Source organism: Mixophyes fleayi, chromosome 5 (genome assembly GCF_038048845.1).
Source record: "Mixophyes fleayi isolate aMixFle1 chromosome 5, aMixFle1.hap1, whole genome shotgun sequence".
Lineage (NCBI taxonomy): Eukaryota > Metazoa > Chordata > Amphibia > Anura > Limnodynastidae > Mixophyes > Mixophyes fleayi.
In genome coordinates, this window is record NC_134406.1 from 116,397,557 (window position 1) to 116,422,507 (window position 24,951).

General features: G+C 39.9%; 1 protein-coding gene across 1 annotated transcript in view; it reads left to right on the forward strand.

Annotated features, from left to right (window-relative positions):
* Positions 1 to 1,065: 1,065 nt before the first annotated feature.
* COL15A1 (collagen type XV alpha 1 chain) overlaps positions 1,066 to 24,951 on the forward strand; it is a 481,077-nt gene continuing 457,191 nt past the window's right edge. The window contains exons 1-2 of the mRNA XM_075212747.1: positions 1,066 to 1,249; positions 1,364 to 1,446. Coding sequence (XP_075068848.1) covers positions 1,209 to 1,249; positions 1,364 to 1,446 — 124 coding nt within the window. The 5' untranslated portion in view covers positions 1,066 to 1,208. The remainder of the gene's footprint in view (positions 1,250 to 1,363; positions 1,447 to 24,951) is intronic.

Consider the following 24,951-nt stretch of genomic DNA (forward strand, 5'->3'; position numbering starts at 1 on the left):
TTGTAAGATATCACAACAAGGGGCCTGATTCATTAAGCATCTTAACTTGAGAAACATCTTATTTCAGTCTCCTGGACAAAACCATGTTACAATGCAAGGGGTGCAAATTAGCATTCTCTTTTGTACATAAGTTAAATACTGAATGTTTTTTCATGTAGCACACAAATACTTGATAGCTTATTTGTACACTGAAATTTAAAGTTGACATTTTAAAGAGGGAAAGCAACCAGTAGCTGGGTGGGATGTATGGACCCAACCGGTCCCCTCCTCCATGTATCAAAATAGCCTGCAGGATGTCAGCAGACTTAACCCCTAAATAGGTTAGTGCCTGACTCGTGACAAACAAATGCATTTACGTGCGTTTGCTTAAGGCCACACTTGTCAATACGGGTCTGAATTTGTTCGCAATTATGCCAACATGCCCTTACTGTTCTCTGCCTACGTTAGACTGCCCCTTTCATTCCCATCCCACCTCAAGTCACAAGCAGGCACAAGTGTCATCTCCAAGTAAATCTGCATAAGTACATATGTGTGCTGCATTTTTGTGGTCATCTTCAGTACAAATTGCGGTTTAGGAAAAATTAACTATTGTAGGAAACAGATCCCTGTCTAGTGCACAAAGTAGACCCCACTAATTCTGATAGCTAATTTAGAAAGCGGACTCCCCATACATGTTTATTTTCAGCATTTCCGTGTAGTTTTTGTACATACATTGCAGTTGCTGAGAACAGTGACTTTATTTATATTGGACAAAATTTGCTTATATTACTCAGTGCTTCTTGTAACTGTAATGAACGTATATGGTGTAGAGATGCATTGCTTGTACTCTATCACATGTAGACTGCTTGCTATGCCTTAGAGATGTTTGAGGTCATGCTGTTCTGTAGGTCTGAATGCAAGGCAATGTGTGTGTTAGTGAATATCATAGTTTGGTGTTAACAGTGGGGTTATACATATAGGAGGATGGTGGCAAGTAAAGATGATCTCTGCTAATAAGATGGGGAGTAGGGTATGTAACTTAAGGCGGTGGTCTAGGAAGAAAATCTAAAAGGAGTCATATTTCAGTGCTGGAGTCCTGATTGCTGTGAGTCACTGGAGTGGCTCAGAGCTGCCTTTGTTTCACTCTGCTCTGTGAAGCAGAAGGAAAGGCTGCAAACCTCATAACTAACTTTTTATTTTTGTATTTTCCACTCCATCGTTTAATTTTCATGATCTGTGAGCCTTCTTGTTTTCTAAGGATGACTTCAAGGTGAGAGTTATGCTGTTTGTTTTCTTACTTTACTCTGAGTTAACTTTTATAGTTTATTTAATAACTGATTCCCATTTACGACTTTTCTGTCTTTTTTTGGCATATGTGTTACAGACAGTTTCAACAGCCCGTGAGGTTAATGCACCTTCTCTTTGCATGCTTATTCCCACTCATTCTGGATGCACAGATCTGGGAAGGTAAGAACCTGGGAAATACCTTATCAGCAGTCTCTGAATGCAGGTGTCTAAAAGTAGGTTAACTCAAATGTCTCTGTCATGGAAAGCAGCGCAACAATGCAAGTTGTGATATCATTGTTCATGTTCATTTTTGCGAACTTTTGTTGTGTTTAACCATTGACAATAAAACTTTGTTCTTAACTGAGAACAGTAGGGATACACCAAAGCCAAAGAAATACTGAATATTAAACAGGAATATTTCAAATACTGTACAGAAATAGAACCCTAGTTGAATATTAAAATCATGGCATTAAAGCCTAAGTAATACAATCCTTTAGTATTTTTAATTTTACCTTTGACAACTGATAATTTTATGTCCTGTGACCTAAAAACAGAGGTTGCATCCCTATCTGAGAGTGAATTATTATAGTACATTGTACTACCCTGTACTCACAGTATTTTTTTATATATTTTTTTCAAACATTGTTTTATTGTTTTGCCTGGAATAGAAATAGGACCATGGGGTATATTTACTAAACTGCGGGTTTGAAAAAGTGGAGATGTTGCCTATAGCAACCAATCAGAATCTTGCTGTTATTTGGAAGAATGCACTAAATAAATGAAACCTAGAATCTGATTGGTTGCCATAGGCAACATCTCCACTTTTTCAAACCCGCAGTTTAGTAAATCTAGCCCTATGTCTTATATAGTTTTACAGTTTAAGTTATATTGCTAAAGGTTTGGTAATAAGCCATATTAGCCTAGTTTTATTACTTCATATAAACAAATACAAGATACTTGGGTCATGTAATGCATTGGCTCCATCAGGTAAATCAGTGGTTTCTGCAGGTGACATCTGGTAATAGTGATGTATTGGAGATTGGATCACTTCACATTTGATACCCATCACAAGCCAGTTTATTTCACTGTATAGGATACACTGGTCTCTTACTACACATTGAGAATTTTAGTAGGCAAAAGATGTGAACCGCTCTGTTTAAATTTAGCACTTGATCACAATTGCATAAATCTGTTTAATGCATATTCTTTCTCCTTCCACAAGAAAACATGAGTGCAGCAGATTAGAATTTAGACCTTTCTAACAACAGGAGAAGCAGAGTTATTGATACAAAGGGATTTATTAGAGGTAGGCATTAGAAGTAGTTAGTTAGTAGTTATTTTATTGCTATATTTTATATAATTTTGCCATTGGAGAGATGGAACATGTTGACAAATCTCATTCATGGATTTACATTTCCTATCTCTGAGATGCAAATCTTATCACCCTGGACATAAATGCTCTTGTAAAAGTATCTCTTAGATGCAAGGACCGGCTTGAGAAAGAAGTGGTTACATGCTGGACTGAGCATGTAACAGCTAAATGTTCTCTGCCAAGAGCTCTGCATGAATTCTGCATTTTTTCCATGTGACACGTTTGTAATAGTAATCTAGGATTTAAGAGTTTATGAGTTTTACTTTCTTGGCTTTATTTTTCTGTTAAATTTGGGAGCAGTGCTATTTATGAAAAACTTGTATATGATTTAAGAAAGGGGTGTTTAAAACATTGTTTGCATTCATTTGGGGCCTATCTACAGGATATATTGATTTATGATTCTTTGATATGCAGAGACAATTGACTTCTTATCAGATTGTGATGTAGTGAAGGTCCTCATAATTTATATTATAACTGAGTATGTGTTCAGGTCTCATTTCTTTTTTTCCCAATTATCAATAGCATATTTCAGTGCCAACTTCCTCACCAAGTTAATTTAGTCAATATTACATATCTAGCCAACGAGAAGCTGCCTATTAAAGCCACTGATCTATATTATGTTGGTGGCATTATTCATGGCAGCAGCTGATAAGAACTGTTTATGAAATACTTGGTTGTATAAAAAGATATAGTTATTACTTATTTGGGCAGCACAGTGGCTTAGTGGTTAGCACTTCTGCTTTACAACACTGGGGTCATGAGTTCAATTCCCGTCCATGGCCTTATCTGGGACAAGTTTGTATGTTCTCCCTGTGTTTGTGTGGGTTTCCTCTGGATACTCCTGGTTTCCTCTCACACTTCAAAAACATACTGGTAGGTTAATTGGCTGCTATCAAAATTGACCCTAGTCTGTGTGTCTGTGTGTCTGTGTGTGTGTGTGTGTGTGTGTGTGTGTATATTAGGGAATTTAGACTGTAAGCTCCAATGGGGCAGGGACTGATGTAAATGAGTTTTCTGTACTGCGCTGAGGAATCAGTGGCGCTAGATAAATAAATTATGATGATCTTGTTTAATATTATAGATTGTACATTGCTCAGACAATATTGTAGTGAATGCACATGATACATACATTATGATGTTCCATATTTAGATATTATTCACTGTGTCTTTAACCTTTTTAGTAAGGAGCAACATACCATTTTTTTGTAATTTGTTTTTATTTAATGTCATTTACCTGTAAGAACACAACATGGCCGTGTTACTGCTGAACCTGCAGGACTTACTTGTTAGCTGTACCAGTTGCTACCAGGGGCAAATGCAGAATTTTGACAGGGGGGAATCCAAATACTTTATTTTGGAACAAGGTGCTGGTATGGGCAATGGATAGTCTTCCCTAAGTAACTGCCTGAATAGCAGCCCAAGGCACCCAAGAGATCAGAGATTGCATACCAACATCCTCCTGCTACACCTTAACCAGCTTCTCTCCAAGAAGTCCCTGTAGCAGCCAAAATTGACATACTTCTTTCCTAGCATCTTATCATTATAAAATATTAATACAATTTTAATATGCAGAGTAAGATATATATATATATATATATATATATATATATATATATATACATATATATATATATATATATATATATATGTTATATATATATATATATTTTATTATATAATAAAGTGTTGCCCTACTGTTATCCCTTGTACATGCACACAATGTATATTGTATAATCCATAGAAATACATAAACAAGCATCACCCCATCAAATCCTTAACAAGCCCAATCATTAGACAGACTGGGTTGATTCCCACCATAAGAGGGTGGCACATTGGCTCAATTGTTAGCACTTCTGCCTCACAGCACTCACCCTATCTGTATGGACTTTGCTTGGGTTTCCTCCCACAGTCCAAAAACATACTAGTAGGTTAATTTGCTGCTGATAAATTTAAACCTAGTGTGTGTCTGTGTGTATGTGTGTGTGTTATCGAATTTAGACTGTAAGCTCCAAAGGGGCATTGATGTGAACGATAAATATTCTCTGTACAGTGCTGCAGAATTGGTGACTTTATATAAATAAATGATGACGATGAGGAGGATAACAGGGAATCCACCAGCGCTAAGTTCTCCTGCAATAATAAAAACCAGGGAGACTACAAAAGAATAGTGTGCCCCCCTCTCAGATGCTACCAGCCATATGTTGGGGCTTTTCCTGACCCCATTTGTGCTGTGGTGGCTAGGGTTATGGTCAACATTGGACTCCAGGAAGATCAATTTTTCCACCCTAGTGGTTCCAGCTGAACACTGGTCAATAATATCCCTGCCTTTTATACCAAAAAAGTAAAAACTAGTAAACAAATACACACAATTTTAAAATAAACTTTAATTAAATAAAAGTCTCCCCAAACTCACATTCATCACTTATATAAAAAAAAATCAAATAGACAAAAAATGTCTTAATTAATTAGTCCAAATGGAATAAAAAGAAAAAAACACCAATAAAAATTACACACCCAGTAACTAGCGCTGATCGCAATAAAAGCTGAAAGTTATCCATCACCAGCAGCCAAGAACAAGCAGCAAGAGTGAGAACATTATTTTGGCTGCTAATGAAGGGTAATCCTAGGGAATCCCTGATTTGATCATTTAGCAGTCGTCAGCACTTGTGGGTGGGTGTTTTTTATGCACGGTTTTTCTTTTTTTTCTATTTTTTAATTATTTTGCTATAATGGGCTCATAAAGGGTTTCTATGAACTGTGTCCAACATTTTGGGACCACTGTAGTGTCAATTCCTATTCATTACTCTAGTCCTCAAACCCCAGAGGCATCGCACCCTTTTTTAGCACAAGGTTGGTAGCCTCTGGGAAGAGATACATGCTATTTTCCTTTGTAACCTCCCCCCTATCCACCTTAGAGGCTCTGTTCCAGCATAGAGGTTTTCTCATTCAGTTCAATTGGACCATTAATTTAAATATTTGAAGCATATCTGAAACAAATAAAAACATTTGTGCTTTTACCACTATTTAGGCAAATTGTCCTTTAATAGATAACCCTCAAAAAATAAATTTCCTGGAAATAATGCAGCAATAACAATTCTCATAGCTATTTTGTATCTTTCTCTAGAGATCTGTCTAAATACTTTGAGACACTGGAGAATGTTTTCAAACTGTTGGGTTGATTTTCTCAGCAAGTGACGTTAACATAGGATCATTGCAAGACCACTCTGCAGGCCAAAGTATAAAAAGACCTTGTTCATGCCTTCCCTTGTGGCTTAGCAGTGCGGGAGGAGACCCTTTATCAGAGTGCATTTTCATTTCTGGCAGAGACATTCAGGAAAAGGTGTAGGATGTACATAAAATCATTTTAGTTAGTAGAAGAATGTTCAGTTCATTAGATTTTTACAAACAGGCATTTCTGTACTTACATTCACTTACACATGCAACCTTTTCTGCTAACTATAGTTTCCTTATAAACTGTCATATATTTATTAGACAGAGCTAAGATTTTATGCAGCTGTTAAACATTAACTTTTTAACTAGGGTACTAAATGCATTGCCTATTACATCAAATATTTTATTTAGCCTTTGGAGAGACCAGAAGATTTCTAAAGGCAGGAAATTTTTTAATATATATAGTTACTGGAAGCCTCTACAATTGAGTAGTCTAAAAGTAACAGAGACTGACTGATATTCATCATCATCATTTATTTATAGAGCGCCAGCAAATTCTGTAGCGCTTTACAATTGGGAACAAAAAGTGATAAGACAATACTGGGTAATACATACAGACAGAAAGGTAAGAGAACCCTGCTCGCAAGCTTACAATCTATAGTCCAATGGGAGTTAGAAACACAAGGGCATGTGCTACATCATATTGCACAATGGACCAGTTAGAACGCAAAGGTAAAAGTATTGAGTCGGCTGTGTGTGTTGCAATGTTGGTCAGAGGGTTGTTGTCTTGCGTTAGCAGTGTAGATGATGGTAATAGGGTAATCTAGTGAAATTGAGATGGTGGTTGAGGAATATCATAACCTTGTCTGAAGAGGTGGGTTTCCAGTGAATGCTTGAAAGTTTGAAGACTAGAGGAAAGTCTTACTTGGCGAGGGAGGGAATTCCACAAAGTGGGTGCAGCCCGAAAAAAGTCCTGTAACCGAGAGTGGGAGGATGTAATGAGAGTGGAAGAGAGACGCAGATCTTGTGCAGAACGGAGGTGTCGAGTTGGGAGATATTTTGAGACAAGTGAGGAAATATATGTCTGTGCAATTTTGTGGATGGCCTGTAAGTAGAAGAATTTTATAATGGATTCGTTGAAATACAGGCAGCCAATGTAGAGATTGACAGAGTGGCTCAGCAGAGGAATATCGGTTAGTAAGGAAAATCAATCTACCCGCTGTGTGCAAAATACATTATAGGGGTTCAAGTCTGACTTTGGGAAAACCAGTAAGGAGGGAATTGCAATAGTCGATGCGGGAGATGATGAGTGCATGAATTAATGTTTTGCGGTGTCTTGTGTCAGATATGTGCGTATTCTGGAAATGTTCTTTAGGTGTATGTAACATGATTTAGATATAGAGTTGATGTGGGGAATAAACGACAGTTGAGAATCAAGGATTACACCTAGGCATTGAGCTTGCGGGGTGGGATTTATGGTCATGTTATCAACAGAAATAGAAATGTCAGGCAGGAAGCAACTGTTTTTGGGTGGGAATATTATTAATTCAGTTTTTGAAAGATTGAGTTTGAGTTGGCGAGAAACATCGAAGATGAAATGGCAGAAAGACAGTCAGTAACGCGAGACAACACAGATGGTTAAAGATCAGGAGAGGATAGATAAATTTGGGTATCATTCGCATAGAGATGATACTGAAATCCAAAGGAGCTTATTAGTTTTCCAAGAGAAGTGGTGTCGATAGAGAATAGCAAAAGACCTAGGACTGAGCCTTGCGGTACTCCAACTGATAAAGGAAGCGGAGCAGAGGTGGATCCAGAGAAATAAACACTGAAAGAGCGATTAGATAGGTAGGATGAGAACCAGGATAGGACAGTGCCTTCAAGACCTAGGGATTGTAGCGTTTGTATGAGGAGAGAGTGGTCAACAGTGTCAAATGCAGCAGAGAGTTCCAGGAGAATTAGAAGAGAGTAATGGTTATTATTTTTTGCTGTGATCAGATCATTGACAACCTTGGTCAGAGCAGTCTCTGTGGAGTGTTGAGAGCGAAAGCCTGACTGAAGAGGATCCAGTAGGTTGTTTGCTGTAAGAAAGTGTGTGAGGCGAGTGTAGGCAATTCTCTCGAGAAGCTTGGAGGGGCATGGGAGTTGGGAGATGGGGCGGTAATTTATGAGAGAGTTAGGGTCAAAATTATTGAGCATCAAGTACCAAATAATTAAAGAATAGGTCTGTGCAGCTGTCTATAGATATAGAATAAGAACTTTTAAACATTTAGAATGATATCATATAAAGCAAAACAAAAAATATGACTCCATGGACTGCTGATTGAGAGACTTGGATTTCAGATAATCTATTCATGTTTATAATGTTTATAATGTATTCATTTGCTTTTTATTGGGATATTTGTAATAAGTGTTTTATATATACGGTCATCTTTTTGAGAAGTTCCTGATTATTACACACCACACTATGATACTGCTTTTTTACTAGAGTTTCAGTATGATATGAATCTGATTAGCTGTTTATGAATCACTCCTAAGGAGGATCTGTGATCCTGTTCATTCTCCCACCAGATAAACTTTGCATTTATTATATTTTGGCACGCGGCCATTCACACAAATAATTATTATATATTTTTGAAATGATGGTATCACATAGAGATAGGCGGGCTCGGTTCCCCGAGAACCAAACCCACCCGAACTTTGCCTATTCGAGTACCAAGCCGAGCAGACTCGGTATTCTCCTGCCCGTTTGGAATCCAAATCGAGGCCGAACGTCATCGTGACGTCGTCGGATCTCGGGGTTCAGTTCTCGCGATATTTGAAAATTATAAATACCTGCTTTCACAGCAATCCATCGCCATTTGACAGAGGGAGAAAGCAGGGTGTAGTCACAGGCTGATTAGAGCAGGGACAGAGAATACAATTCTGATTACAATTCTGATTACAATTGATAGAGAAGAGAGGAGGTTAGAGGAGTCTTTTTTTTCAATATTTGGCACTCCCAGGTGCTTTGAGGTGTCCCCCATTCTTTTACATTAAAATTTCTGGCTGTCAAAAGTCCTATATGTCAGCAGACTTAAAATGTAATATTTAGAACTCCCAAGTGCTTTTGGGGTGTCCCCCATTCTTTTGCATTAATATTTCTGGCTGTCAAAAGTCCTATTTGTCAGCAGTATCTAAAACAATTTGTAGCACTACAAGTGCGTTGGGCTCATAATGGATTCTAAGCAGTCCACATATGAGCAGAATCAGCAACAGGTTCTGTCACCAGTCCTGATGGTAGTGTTCCCAGTACGTCATCTGGGCAAGGCGATGTCAAACTACACAGTCCTTTGAAATCAGTCAAAAAAACACACACCCAAAAAAAATTGCCGTGTTGAAGCGCAAAAGAAGTGTAACTGAGGAAAAGTTAAGTGGCAATAAAAAATTTTTTTCCAACATGCCATTCTACACACGCAGTGGCAAAGAGAGAATGAGGCCTTCACCTTTGTCTATTAGTGGCAGATCAAAAAATGTTACAGAGCCTACAAGTGGTGCACAACTACTGTTACGCGTCAAAGCCGAGCTGCAAGATAACAGTAAGGCATTAGAGGATAATGTTTGCTCTGAATCACAAATGACACCAATCTCTGTGGAGAGTCCATCCAACAGTGGGATGTCTAATCATGAGCATTTTGTTACTGTACCCATAAAGAGGGACCCTTTCAGCAGTTCTGCTAATGTGTGCCTGAACAGCCCGAGTGTAGCCGGTGATACACAAATTGAGGATCCCACTTTGGAAATAGAAGTGGATGAGGGAGAGATTTGTGGAGGTGACTAGGGCGCTAATGAGGATGTTGATGAGGATGAGGTTATTTGTGTCAGTCCTGCACCAGTGGCAGCAGTTCTGGCACGTGACAAGAAAAAGGCCATTGTCATGCCAGGCCATAAAACCAAAAAATCCACTTCTTATGTGTGGAATTATTTCTACCCCATTCTACAAGCAACAGTCAGTCGAGGGAGGGACCTTAACCATCTTGGAACCTCGTCTATGTTACGCCATTTGACGAGAGTTCATGGCAAAGTGTTGGCAAAAGCTGAAAGTTCTTCCAAAAAAATTACAAGCACTCCATCATCAGGTAGGACCCTCCGCTCACCGACATTCGACGGCTACAAAATACACCCACCACACCATCCTCATCAATATCCTCAGTAGCGCTCGGAGTTAGCCCTGCATCCCAATTATTAAGGCTGGATGACTCCGGCACTATTATTGATTCCTCTGAAGACAGCATTAGTCCAACTGCTGCTGCTGTTGCTGCTGCTGGAGGTGAATCCTCAGCCCAGAGGAAGGCCAAGTAAAAGAGCAGTCCTACATTTCAACAATTAACTGTGAAACAATCATTTGCTAGAGGAAGCAAATATGACAGCAGTCACCCAGTCGCCAAGCGAATCACAGACGCCATGGCTGCCATGTTAGTGTTAGATCTGCATCCAATATCCACAATAAACGCAGCTGGTTTTTCACAGTTAATTGAGGTTTTGTTTCCGGGTTACAGAATTCCATTGCGACACCATTTTTCCCGTTAAGCTATTCCACAACTATACCAAAAAGTGTGTACAAATGTAGAGATTGCGCTGAAAAATGCCATTCTGCCCACTGTCCACTTAACCACAGATATGTGGACAAGTGTAAGTGGTCAAACCAAAGACTATATGACTGTGACAGCCCACGGGTTGGTCATTCACCTTCACCAGCAGGAACAGCAGCAGCATGTACACCACTACATAACATTTGTCACAGGCAGGCCACTCTTTGTATCACCGGCTTCACTAACAGGCATACAGCTGACAATTTGTTACGCAAACTAAGAGATGTGATTGATACATGGCTTATACCACTTGGACTCTCCCCAGGATATGTCATTTCTGATAACGCCAACAATATAGTGTGAGCATTACAGCTGGGTGATTTCCAACACATTCCCTGTTTTGCTCACACCATCAACTTGGTGGTGCAGAGCTTCCTACGAAATAACCGTGAGGTGCAGGAGATGCTTTCGGTGGCCCATAAAATTTCAGGCCATTTCAGGAATTCGGCCACAGCATGTAGGAGATTGCAGCAGCCCCAAGAGCAGTTTAACTTGCCCTGCCACCAACTTAAGCAGGAGGTGGTAACTAGATGGAATTCCACCCTGTACATGCTGCAGAGGATGGAGGAACAGCGCAAAGCCATCCAAGCATATTGCACAAGCCATGACATTGGGCAAGGAGGGGGCATGTATTTCAGTCTTGCACAGTGGGGAATCCTTTCAGTGCTGTGCAAGGTGCTGAAACCATTTGAAGTTGTGACATGTGAAGTGAGTTCAGATTCTGTTAGTTTGAGCCAAGTCATTCCTTTAATTAGACTATTGGAAAAGCAGCTTGAGAAACTGAGGGAGGAGATGAAAGCAAGCAATTCCGCAACGTATGTTGGCCTTGTCGATAAAGTACTTAATTCGCTTCACAATGATCCTCGCGTTATTAAGATCTTGAGCTCGGATCAGTACGTTTTGGCCACTGTGCTTGATCCAAGGTTCAAGACCTACATTGCGTCTTTGCTTCAAAATGAACGAGATGTGAGCTGTTGCAAGGAGCTATTGCTCAGCAAGTTGTCCGCTGAACTGGGCCTCGGCTTGACGACATGTCCTCCTTCAGTTTCTTAAGCAGCTGCTGCTTGTAAAAAATTAATTTTCCAAAAAAAAAGCAGGGAGGACGCAGAGGGCAGACCAGAACAGTTTAACATCTGGGCTGGTTTGAAGGATTTTTCCAAAAAAATGTGTCACCTTGCCCATAACTCCATCCAAAATGAGTATTAACATGCAAAGGATGGTGGAGGATTACTTTCAAGAGGTAATTGATATGGAAATGTCAGACAGTCCCTTTCCTTACTGGGAAGAAAATCAGGCCATTTGGAAACCCATGTACAAACTTGCTTTGCAATACCTAAGCTGCCCACCCTCCAGTGTGTACTCTGAACGAGTGTTCAGCACAGCAGGGAACTTAGTCAGTGATCGCTGTAGAAGGTTACTTCCCAAAAATGTGGAGAAAATGATGTTTATAAAAATTAACTACATCTTCCACGAGGAAGGCCTTCACCATCCAAGACATCCAAGCACTGACTGTTCTCTAATGGCGGATTCAAGCGGCGATGAATTGATAGTCTGTGATGATAATGTACACACTGATGAGGGTGAGGATGAAGCTCCAGATGATGACGATAACATCTTTTTAAAACTTAGTATGTAAGTGTAGGGTGCAATCTAACCCCGAGGAGGACAGTGACTTGGGGCATATCCATATCACGTTCCGTCTTGAAAGGCTGCTGTTTGGGCAATTTATCCTTAAGGGTAGGGTGTCATACACAGAGTGACCCAAACTGTCTTTGTCCATTTCTCTTAATATTGTACAGTCTATAACGGCTGAATTTTTTGGTATTTTCTACAAGTGGAGGGGGGCCTAAAGAGACCAAAACCAAACTGGATTTCTCCATTTCAATTAATATTGTACAGTCTAAAACGGCTGAATTTTTTGGTATTTTATACAAGTGGAGGGGGGCCTACAGAGACAAAAACCAAACTGGCTTTCTCCATTTCAATTTATATTGTACAGTCTATAACGGCTGAATTCTTTGGTATTTTATACAAGTGGAGGGGGGCCTAGAGAGAGACAGAAACCAAACTGGTTTTCTCCATTTCAATTAATATTGTACAGTCTATAACGGCTGAATTTTTTTGTATTTTCTACACCTGTAGGGGGGCCTATAGAGACAGAAACCAAACTGCCTTTGTCCATTTCTATTAATATTGTACAGTCTATAACGGCTGATTTTTTTTGTATTTACAACAACTGGAGGGGGGCCTAGAGAGACAGAAACCAAACTGCCTTTGTCCATTTCTTTACATATTTAAGTATAAGTGTAGGGTGTAATATGCATCCAAAGATGATGGCTGCATTGCCAATATTCATAGATGGAGAGGAAGACAATCTGGTTTGTGTGTAGAATTAATGAAGGCCTACCAGGAATGAAACTGTTTTTTGGATAATTTATTAGCTTTACAATTACATTACTTATCCTAGAAACAGGTGGAGCACTAAATTTGGTTATTTTAGGCCCAAAAACATTGATTTTTAATCAAAATAGCAAAACAAAACCAAACAAAACCAAAACCAAAACATGCAACGGCGGTTTTGCAAAACAAAAACCAAAACCAAAACACAAAGGTAATCCAGATCCAAAACCAAAACACGGGGGTCAGTGAGCATCTCTAGTATCACACTATGTTTGACGCTTCCTTTTCTTGTCTTTAATATATGTATATATATTAAACTAGTGATAGAACAAACTGGAGCTCATTTTACTTTATTTCAGTTTTTACACGCTTATCATCATCACCAGTTATTTATATAGTGCCGCTAATTGTGCAGCGCTCTACAGAGAACTCATTCACATCAGTCCCTGCCCCATTGGCACTTACAGTCTCTAAATTCCCTAACATATACACAGACAGACAGAGAGAGAGAGACTAGGGTCAATTTTGATAGCAGCCAATTAACCTACTAGTTTTTGAAGTCTGGGAGGAAACTGGAGCACCCGGAGGAAACGTACTCCAACACAAGGAGAACATAGAAACGCCACACAGATAAGTCCATGGTCAGGAATCGAACTCATGACCCCAGTGCTATGAGGCAGAAGTGCTAACCACTAAGCCATTGTGCATCAAGACTAGAGATGGTCACTGACCCCCGTGTTTTGGTTTTGGATTCGGTTTTGGATCTGGTTTTGGTTTTGCAAAACCGCCCTTGCGTGTTTTGGTTTTGGTTTTGGTTTTGTTTGGTTTTGTTTTGCAATTTGTTAAAAAAAATTACATTTATTGGTGCTAAAATAACATAATTTAGGTATTATTTTGTAGCTACATTATTATTAACCTCAGTAACATTAATTTCCAGTCATTTTTTATTCAATTTTAAACACCTCCTATGTCACAATTTGATTTTCATACACTTGAAAAGAAAAATTGCTGCAGTTCTTGCCAGTGATAACAAAAAGGCCATTGTCATGCCTGGGCATAAGACCAAAAATCCACCTCTTAAGTGTGGAATTATTTTTACACAAATACTGGTAAGAGTTGTCTATCCATTTGTAGCGTTTTTAAAGCCACACTCAATAGGCTTAACCATCTGGGATCCTCAGCCATGTTTCGGCATTTTTCAGCGAGTTCTTGGAAAACTGTTGGGAAAATCAGAAACTTCGGTTAAAAAAAATAACAACAAGCATTCCAGCATAATCTACCTCCCTTTTCTCATCTACATCCCAGCACCTGCAACTTTCCCCCCCTACACCTTCATAATCAATATCCCCTGAACCAACAAATGGCAGTTAAACAATCCTCTGCAAGAGGAAGCAAGAATGAAACCTGTCACCCAGTCGCAAAGCGGATCACAGACGCCCTGGGTACTATGCTAGTGTTAGATCTGCGTCCAATGTCCCCTATTAATACAGTTGGTTTAAGACATTTAATTGAGGTGTTCTGTCCCTGTTAGCAAATGTCATCACTATACCATTTTACTAGAAAAGCTAATTCTCTCCTGTACCGGAAAGTTCCTAAAAATTTAATTATTGGGCGACAAAATGGCATTCTACCCACTGTACACTTAAACACAGATATGTGTACAAGCAGAACTGGGCAAACTAAAGATTATATGACTTTGAAAGCCCACTGTGTTGGTCATTCGCCTTCCCCAGCATGGACAGCAGCAGCATGTACGTCACATTTTTGAGAAGTAGGCTACTCTGTGTATCAGCGGCTTCAGTAAGAGGCATACAGCTGACAAACTGTTCCAAAAACTAAGGGATGTCATTGAAAGATGGCTAATTCAGCTTGGACTCTCCTGAGGATATGTCATTTCTGATTACGACCCCAATATTGGTCAAGCATTACAGCGGGGTTGAATTCCATCAGATTGCCTGTTTTGCACACACTATCAACTTGGTGTTACAGAACTTTTTAAAAATGACATGCAGGAGATGCTGTTTTGTGTCCAGAAACATTTAGGGTCAATTTCTGGTTTCTGCAACAGCATGTAGGAGAATGCAGCAGCTGCAAGAAGACTAGCATTTGAGGGGAATATACTTTAGTCCAGCGAAGTAGATACCTGTGAAGAAAGTGCAGACACGGTTAGCTTGAGTCACGTGATTGCCTTAATAATACATTTGGAAAAGGTGCTACAGAAAATTATAGTGTGCAATAAAACAAAGTAAATGTGCTAACTATATTTTAATTGTAGATTAAATACCTAATTTTCTTTGCAAGGATCCCATACTTATCAACATCTTGTTGGGACGTCTTCTCCTTCAGTTTCTCTGGCAACTGTTTGTTGTAAAATAAATTGCTTTCCCAAGACACCCAGGGCTAGATTTACTAAGCTGCGGGTTTGAAAAAGTGGGGATGTTGCCTATAGCAACCAATCATATTCTAGCTGTCATTTTGTAGAAAGCACTAAATGAATGAAAGCTAGAATCTGATTGGTTGCTATAGGCAACATCCCCACTTTTTCAAACCCGCAGCTTAGTAAATCTAGCCCCCAGTGTTGATGCAGATGAGTCCGCTCAACATTTTGATATTTGCTGTGCTGTAAAAGAATTGCCCAAAAATCGTGACAGCTCTGCCCTAAAATCAACTAGTCATTCCCTTTGGAAGGCCATTATCGGCAATTACATCATACTACACAGACTTCTATGATGGTGGGATGAATTAGTATTGTTTGAGGAAGATTATCACTAAACCCTGCCACCTCTCCTGTTTCGCAGTGAGCTATGGTACAATAAAATGTAACTGCAGATTTAGACCAAGACTGTCAGCCCTATTATTTCTATTTCAGCAGTTACAATTAGCAATGGAGCAATGGAGCTCTTCTTTTTGGGTGTTACCTATATAACGCAGCACAATTTGCCTGCAAATTCTACAGACAAGCCTGCTTGTCTTCTTCTTCATCAATGACTCTTAGCAATTGAGCACTCGTCTTTGGGTGTATATTACACCCAAACATTATTAGTGCAAATTAGGAAAAATACAGTTTAATCCCTGATAGGCCCTCCACCATCCTTTGCATGTTAATAGTAGGATTGGTTGGAGTTATGGTCAAGGTCACACATTTTTTTGACAAATCCTTCAAACCAGCCCAGATGTCAAACTGTTGTGGTCTGCCACCTGCGTCATCCCTGCTTGGGTTTGGAAAGTGCATATTGGTGCCAGAACCTCACGTGCCAGAACTGCTCCCACTGGTGCCACACTGCTGCAGGACTTACATAATCAACCGCATCCTCATTGTCGGATACCCAAATCTCCCCCACATCCTCTTCTAAAGACAAAGTGTCATCCTCACTTGGTGTATCACCGGCTACACTCGGGCTGTTCAGGCACACATCAGCAGAATTGCTGAAAGGGCCCTTCTTTATGGGTACAGAATGCTCACGATTAGGCATCCCACTGTTGGATGGACTCTCCACAGGGATTGGTGTCATTGTGAATCAGAGCAAACATTATCCTCTAATGACTTAATGATCTTGCAGCTCGGCTTTGACAGGTAACAGTAGTTGTGCACCAATTGTAGGCTTGGTAACTTTTTGGGATCTGCCACTAATAGGCAAAGGTGAAGGCCTCATTCTCTCTTTGCCACTGCATGTGTAGAATGGCATGTTGGCAATTTTTATTTTATTGGCACTTAACTTTTGCTCAGTAACACTTCTTTTTCGCTACAACACAGTAAATTTCGACTGATTTCGAAACACTGTGTGGTTTGACATCGCCTTGCCCAGATGACGTACTGGGAACACTAACATCAGGACTGGTAACAGAACCTGGTTGCTCATTCTGATCATATGTGGACTGCTTTGAATCCATTCTGAGCGCAAAGCACTTGTAGTGGTAAAAATTATTTGGCAAGATACTGCTGACAAATATGACTTTTTACAGCCACAAATATTTATGCACAATTATGGGGGACACCCCAAAAGCACTGGGGAGTGCTAAAAATTATTTGGTAGATACTACTGACAGATATGACTTTTGACAGCCAGAAATATTATGCACAATTATGGGGGACACCCCAAAAGCACTGAGGAGTGCTAAAAATTAGTTGGTAGATACTGCTGACAGATATGACTTTTGACAGCCAAAATATTTATGCACAATTATGGGGGACACCCCAAAAGCACTGAGGAGTGCTAAAAATTAGTTGGTAGATACTGCTGACAGATATGACTTTTGACAGCCAGAAATATTTATGCACAATTATGGGGGACACCCCAAAAGCACTGAGGAGTGCTAAAAATTAGTTGGTAGATACTTCTGACAGATATGACTTTTGACAGCCAGAAATATTTATGCACAATTAGGGAGGACACCCCAAAAGCACTGAGGAGTGCTAAAAATTAGTTGGTAGATACTGCTGACAGATATGACTTTTGACAGCCAGAAATATTTATGCACAATTATGGGGGACACCCCAAAAGCACTGGGGAGTGTCAAATATTAACAAAACCTCTATCCTCCTCTCTTCTCTAGCGATTTTTGTTAGAGCAATTGCAAGAAGAATATTGGATTCTCTGTCCCTGCTCTAATCAGCCTGTGACTACACCCTGCTCTCTCCCTCTGTCAAATGGCGATGGATTGCTGTGGAGGCAGGTATTTATAATGTTGAAGTATCGCGAGAACCGAGCCCCGAGATCCGACGACGTCACGATGACGTTCGGCCTCGATTTGGATTCGGAACGGGTGGGAGAGTACTGAGCTACTCAGCTCGGTACTCGGATACCCAAAGTTTGGTTGGGTTCGGTTCTTGGGGAACCGGACCCGCCCATCTCTAATCAAGACACAGGCCTCCACTCAGCACTTAGAAGCAGACACCACAATCAAAAAGGGCTCTTCAATGTGCAGAGAAGCAATAATTTATTTAGTAGGTTTCAAGAAGGTCCAGAATAGTCTGTACCTTTGGACACGTTGCTGTAATTATTAGGTGTATTCCAACTTACCTTGAGTTTTTATGGGGTCTATTTAGCAAGAGCCTTCCATTATGAAGATTTTTTATCACTCAGCTCCGATTTGACACTGGCTGGCAGCTGTAAGAGGAGTCTTACTGCTCACCAGGCCAATCTGTGGTCAATCTGCACATGCGTGAGCAAGGTTTAAGATTCCAACTCCAGATTCCCTAAAAAGAAAAAATCAATAAAGTTAAAATAAACTAAAAAAAAAAAAATCGAAAAAAAGAAACTTTTAAAAAATGCTTTATTTTAGTTATAAAGCATTTTTTCTTGGTCTGCACCTGGCTAACGCCATTCTGAGATGACTTTAGAAGTCAGAGGACAGTGACGGTCTATGATGAATAGACTTCCCCATGCAGGACCCTGGCAGAAGACGATAATTGTCTATAGTCTATAACTACCAGGGGGCTTTGACAAATAGGAAAAATCTTGAAATCCGTCAAAAACCTCAAGTTTTTGCTTTATTTAAGGGTATTCTCCTATTGATATTTTGTTTAGTAAGGGAAACCTTCATAGACAGATCTTTTGTTATTTATTTCAATACATTTTCTACATGTAGCATATATGCTGTAAACCCCATTGAATTGAGGGGTACACATTAAAATTAATGGGAAAACTTACATGAATACTTGAATTACGTGAATACTCATTTCACTGGTTTTAAAGCAATATGTGTGAGTGTCTGAAGCCAGTGAAAAATGTTTTAGTGTTATATAAACAGCAATTTATTAAATCAATCTTTCACCATGCTCTATACTTATCAGTGAAAAGTTTGTGTTTGCAGTGATTTTGCGATGTCTGATAATGTCTTGGGGAAGTTTAGAAAACTGATGATTTACAGATCAATTCACCTTAAGTAGATTTGTTGGTTAGCATAGCGACCTGTAAATACCATGAAGATATTGTTTTTTTTATCACTATTTTTGTAAATGGACCATTAGTCAGTGTTCTATAGAGATTCTCAATGTATCTTCTCATTTTGCATTATTCATGCAGAAAACTATAATGAGTTCCTATGCCTAGGCTACACCACTGTGAATTAACCCTCCCTAAATTAGTAACTGTGTGCCCTACACAGGGCTGAATTTGCGGAAAGACCATACAGATCTGGGCCTAGTCCCGTTCTTTGCTCACATTGAATGTCATTTTTTTCATTTTCTATTTTGTATATACAATTATTATTTCTATATTACAAACATGAAACCATCGGCTCAGTCAGGAATTAATAAATTATTGTATATACAAATAGGATGCAGTGGGTATTGAAATTATGGTGCAGACAGGCAGCATATGCCTATTGGGGAAGCACGGAAAGAGTGGCCTCCTAAACTGACTACAGGTCCCTATCATAGGTTTTCCTGAAGAAAATACTGGCACATATGTATAACGAAAGTAAAAGAAAATATTACACATTCATTTATCAAATATATTTTGCCATATTATATTGCTTGTTGAACTGTGTTGTTAGGACTAGGGGCAGCTTTGAGGGAACAATGTTGAAGTAATCAATTTTATAAGTTTATGCATGAGATAACTAGACTAAAAGAGTTAGATGGATGGTTCTACTATTGCCACAAAAATGTTCCAACTCTCTGCATAGTAAACACTACAAATTTGGCAATTATCTTGAAAAAAACCCCCATTGTGCCTTGAAAATGTGTACAAATCTACTGCGTTGGAGAGAGTACCAGTTTCAAGGAAATCTGCATTGCATGAAATGATGTGGAATAGCTGAGACAGCTAACATATACCATTGAGAGCTAAAACAAAATACCTTCAGCAAGGAATACACTCTAGGCCCTAGAGTGTATTCCTTGCTGAAGGTATTTTGTTTTAGCTCTAGGGGATAGGGGATAAATGTAAGAACTTCCAATTTTTAAAAGTCGCCGCTATTTGGCAAGTTTGCAGTAAAAAATTTAAAGTGGCAATGGCTATAAAGGCAAAGCAATGCTTTTAAAGCCATTGCTGCTTTAAATTTTCACTGCACACTCGTCGAATAATGGTGACTTGCAAAAATCGAAGTTAATACATTTACCCCAGGAGTGAATATTAGTAGACAAGAAATCTCTTGCAATATTTAATAATATTTGAATTTGAAATTCTAACTTTACGCAGTACTTAGCAATAGTTTTAAATACATTGATTTAAATAAATTTAGATTGGCGTTCTTATTTTAAATATTAGTTACTTTGAAAACAATAATTTGCTCACAGTAGCAGGGAGTATTAAAGAAAATGAGTGTGCTGGTCTTGTTGGGGGCAGTTCACTTGTGCAATAATGTGAGAATCCAGGGGGCGTACACTTCTGCCTCACAGCGCTGGGGTCTTGAGTTCAATTCCCAACCATGGCCTTATCTGTGTGGAGTTTGTATGCTCTCCCTGTGTTTGTGTGGGTTTCCTGCGGGTGCTCCTGTTTCCTCCCACACTCCAGAAACATACTAGTAGGTTAATTGGCTGCTATCAAACTTGACCCTAGTCTCTCTCTCTGGCTGTGTGTGTATATTAGGAAATTTAGACTGTAAGCTCCAATGGGGCAGGGACTGATGTGAATGAGTTCTCTGTACAGCGCTGCGGAATTAGTGGCGCTATATAAATGAATGGTGATGATGATGATGATGTCTCAGGGAAATTAGTTAATTTAATAGTTTTTCACTTTAAACTGACCACTAAAGTATATTTGTATATTTTGTTATTTTCAAAATATAGCAACTGCTGGATTCCTTATAGTTGTCATGAAGCATAGATAAATGATAAATATTTCCAAGAATATTGGAATTGTAGCAAAAAAGAAACCCTCTGAATTAGAACATTACTTCTTCTGGTGTACTGCTTAATCTATTATAGAAAATTACTTGTGAACACATATTGGGTTAAGCTGTAATTTAATGACCGATTATATGGCACGTCATGCTAAAAGACATGTGAAGAAAGACATAGGATATGCAGCATTTCCAGCCATGGGAAATGGCAGAAAGAGGAGGAAGAATGCTTCCTATTTATCCCATCTCTTAACCTATGCCAGTGCTTCAGACACAAAACAGCTAATTGAACAAAAGGCAATTGTGTTATATGGAATAGCCATTTTTTCCATTATTGAAATATTTCCCTAGTGTAGGACAGAGTACTCATTAAATCATTGTCCCCTAGGGAAAGTGCATTCAATAGAAACAGCTGTATTTCTTTGCAATGGCAGCCTTCCATGGTCACGTAAGGTCAATTTACATTCCCTGGTATTTACAGAAAAAGCAGCATTTCACATTGCATGGAAAATATTTAAGTAATTTTATTGTAAGTGCCCACCCTCCCAAAGTGAATCACTGTCATTATCTGTCACTAGCAAACACATACAGTATTTTAAAAGAACAATACACTGACATACGCATGCAATCTCTGGAATATGTTACAAAGTATTTAAGGGAAATTCCTACTTATGAGTAGAGATGCTCACTGACCCCCGTGTTTTGGTTTTGTTTTTGGTTTTGGAGCTGGATTACCGTCGTGTTTTGGTTTTGGTTTTGCAAAACCGCCATTGCGTGTTTTGGTTTTGGTTTTGTTTGGTTTTGTTTTGCTATTTTGTTGGAAAATCAATGTTTTTGTGCATAAACTAACCAAATTTAGTGCTACTCTTGTTTCTTGGATAAGTAATGTAATTGTAAAGCTAATAAATTAGCAAAAAAACAGTTTAATTCCTGGTAGAAAGGCCTTCATTAATTCTACACACAAACCAATTTGTCTTCCTCTCTATTATTATTATTATTATTATTATCAATATTTATTTATAAGGCGCCACAAGGCATCCGCAGCGCCCTACAGAGACCAACAAAATTACAATACAATGGGAGACAGCACAGTACAGTAAACACAGCAACTCAGTAAGCTCAATGCACAGCTAGAGAGGGAGGGAAAGGGGGAGGGAGGATCCGCAAATGACGGGGCCCAAGAAGGAGGGCGCGGAAGACAGGGAGACCCCCAGGGGGGAGGAGGGAGCGAGAGTGGACGTGGGGTGGAGGATCCTCGAGGAGGAGGGCTAAGTAGCTGGAGAGCAGAGTTAGAAGTGGTGGAAACAGGAGGAGAGATGGCCCTGCTCAGAGGAGCGTACAATCTCTCTATCTATGAATATTGCCAATGCAACCATCGTCTTTGGGTGTATATTACACCCTACACTTATACTTAAATATGTAAAGAAATGGACAAAGGCAGTTTGGTTTCTGTCTTTTTAGGCCCCCCTCCACTTGTAGAAAATACAAAAAAATTCAGCCGTTATAGACTGTACAATATTAATTGAAATGGACAAATGCAGTTTGGTTTCTGTCCCTCTAGGCCCCCCTCCACTTGTAGAAAATACCAAAAAATTCAGCCGTTATAGACTGTACAATATTAATTGAAATGGACAAAGGCAGTTTGGGGTCAGTCTGTGTATGACACCCTACCCATAATGAGAAATTGCCAAAACAGCAGCCTTTCAAGACGGAACGTGATATGGAAATGCCCCAAGTCCCTTTCCTCTTTGGGGGTAGATTGCACCCTAGACTTAAATAGAAAGTTTTAATAAGATGTTATTGTCATTATCTGGAGCTTCATCCTTACCCTCATCAGTGTGTACATCATCATCACAGACTATCAATTCATCAGCGCTTGAATCCACCATTAGAGAACAGTCAGTGCTTTGATGTCTTGGATGGTGAAGGCCTTCCTCGTGGAAGATGTAGTTCATTGTTATAAAAATCATTTTCTCCACATTTTTGGGAAGTAACCTTCTACGGCGATCACTGACTAAGTTCCCGGCTGTACTGAACACTCATTCAGAGTACACCCTGGAGGGTGGGCAGCTTAGGTATTGCAAAGCAAGTTTGTACATGGTTTCCAAATGGCCTGCTTTTCCTCCTAGTAAGGAAAGGGACTGCCTGACATTTCCATATCAATTACCTCTTGAAAATAATCTTCCACCATCCTTTGCATGTTTATACTCGTATTGGATGGAGTTATGGGCAAGGTGACACATTTTTTGGAAAAATCCTTCAAACCAGCCCAGATGTTAAATTGTTCTGGTCTGCCCCCTGTATCTTCCCTGCTTTTTTTTGGGAAATTAATTTTTTTACGAGCAGCAGCAGCTTGAGAAAGTGAAGGAGGACACGTCATCAAGCCGAGGCCCAGTTCAGCGGACAACTTGCTGAGCAATAGCTCCTTGCAAAAGCTCACATCTCGTTCATCTTAAAGCAAAGCCTCAATGTAGGTCTTAAACCTTGGATCAAGCACAGTGGCCAAAACGTACTGATCTGAGTTCAAGATCATTGTGAAGCGAATAAAGTACTTGATCGACAAGGCCAACATACTTTGCCGAATTGGTTGATTTCATCTCCTCCTTCAGTTTCTCAAGCTGCTTTTCCAATAGTCTAATTAAAGGAATGACTTGGCTCAAACTAGCAGAATCTGCACTCACTTCACACGTCACAACTTCAAAAGGTTTCAGCACCTTGCACAGGACTGAAAGGATTCCCCACTGTGCAAGAGTGAAATACATGCCCCCTCCTTTCCCAATGTCATGACTTGTGCAATACTCTTGGATGGCTTTGCGCTGTTCCTCCATCCTCTGCAGCATGTACAGGGTGGAATTCCACCTAGTTACCACCTCCTGCTTAAGTTGGTGGCAGGGCAAGTTAAACTCCTCTTGGAGCTGCAGCAATCTCCTACATGCTGTGGCCGAATGCCTGAAATGGCCTGAAATCTTACAGGCCACCAAAAGCATCTCCTGCACCTCACGGTTATTTCGTAGGAAGCTCTGCACCACCAAGTTGATGATGTGAGCAAAACAGGGATTGTTCTGGAAATCACCCAGCTGTAATGCTCGCACTATATTGTTGGCGTTATCAGAAATGACATATCCTGGGGAGAGTCCAAGTGGTATAGCCATGTATCAATCACATCTCTAAGTTTGCGTAACAAATTGTCAGCTGTATGCCTGTTAGTGAAGCCGGTGATACAAAGAGTGGCCTGCCTGTGACAAATGTTACGTAGTGATGTACATGCTGCTGCTGTTCCTGCTGGTGAAGGTGAATGACCAACCCAGTGGGCTGTCACAGTCATATAGTCTTTGGTTTGACCACTTCCACTTGTCTACATATCTGTGGTTAAGTGGACAGTGGGCAGAATGGCATTTTTCAGCGCAATCTCTACATTTGTACACACTTTTTGGTATAGTTGTGGAATAGCTTTACAGGAAAAATGTTGTCGCGATGGAATTCTGTAACGCGGACACAAAACCTCAATTAACTGTGAAAAACCAGCTGAGTTTATCGTGGTTATTGGACGCAGATCTAACACTAACATGGCAACCATGGCGTCTGTGATTCGCTTGGCGACTGGGTGACTGCTGTCATATTTGCTTCCTCTAGCAAATGATTATTTCACAGTTAATTGTTGAAATGTAGGACTGCTCTTTTTCTGGGCCTTCCTCTGGGCTGACGATTCACCTCCAGCAGCAGCAACAGCAGCAGTGGGACTAACACTTTCTTCAGAGGAATGAAAAATAGTGCCGGAGTCATCCAGCCTTAATAATTGGGATGCAGGGCTAACTCCGAGCGCTACTGAGGATATTGATGAGGATGGTGTGGTGGGTGTATTTTGTAGCCGTCGGGATGTCGGTGAGCGGAGGGTCCTAGCTGATGATGGAGTGCTTGTAACTTTTTTGGAAGAACTTTCAGCTTTTCCCAACACTTTGCCATGAACTCTCGTCAAATGGCGTAACAAAGACGAGGTTTCAAGATGGTTAAGGTCCCTCCTTTGACTGACTGTGGCTTGACATACACTACAAATGGCTATACAGTTGTTGTCTGGATTGGGGTAGAAATAATTCCACACATAAGAAGTGTTTTTTTTAGTTTTATGGCCTGGCATGACAATGGCCTTTTTCTTGTCACGTGCCAGAACTGCTGCCACTGGTGCAGGACTTACACAAACAACCTCATCCTCATCAACATCCTCATTAGCGCCCTCGTTGCCTACACAAATCTCCCCCTCATCCTCTTCTATTTCCATAGTGGCATCCTCAATTTGTGTATCACCGGCTACACTCGGGCTGTTCA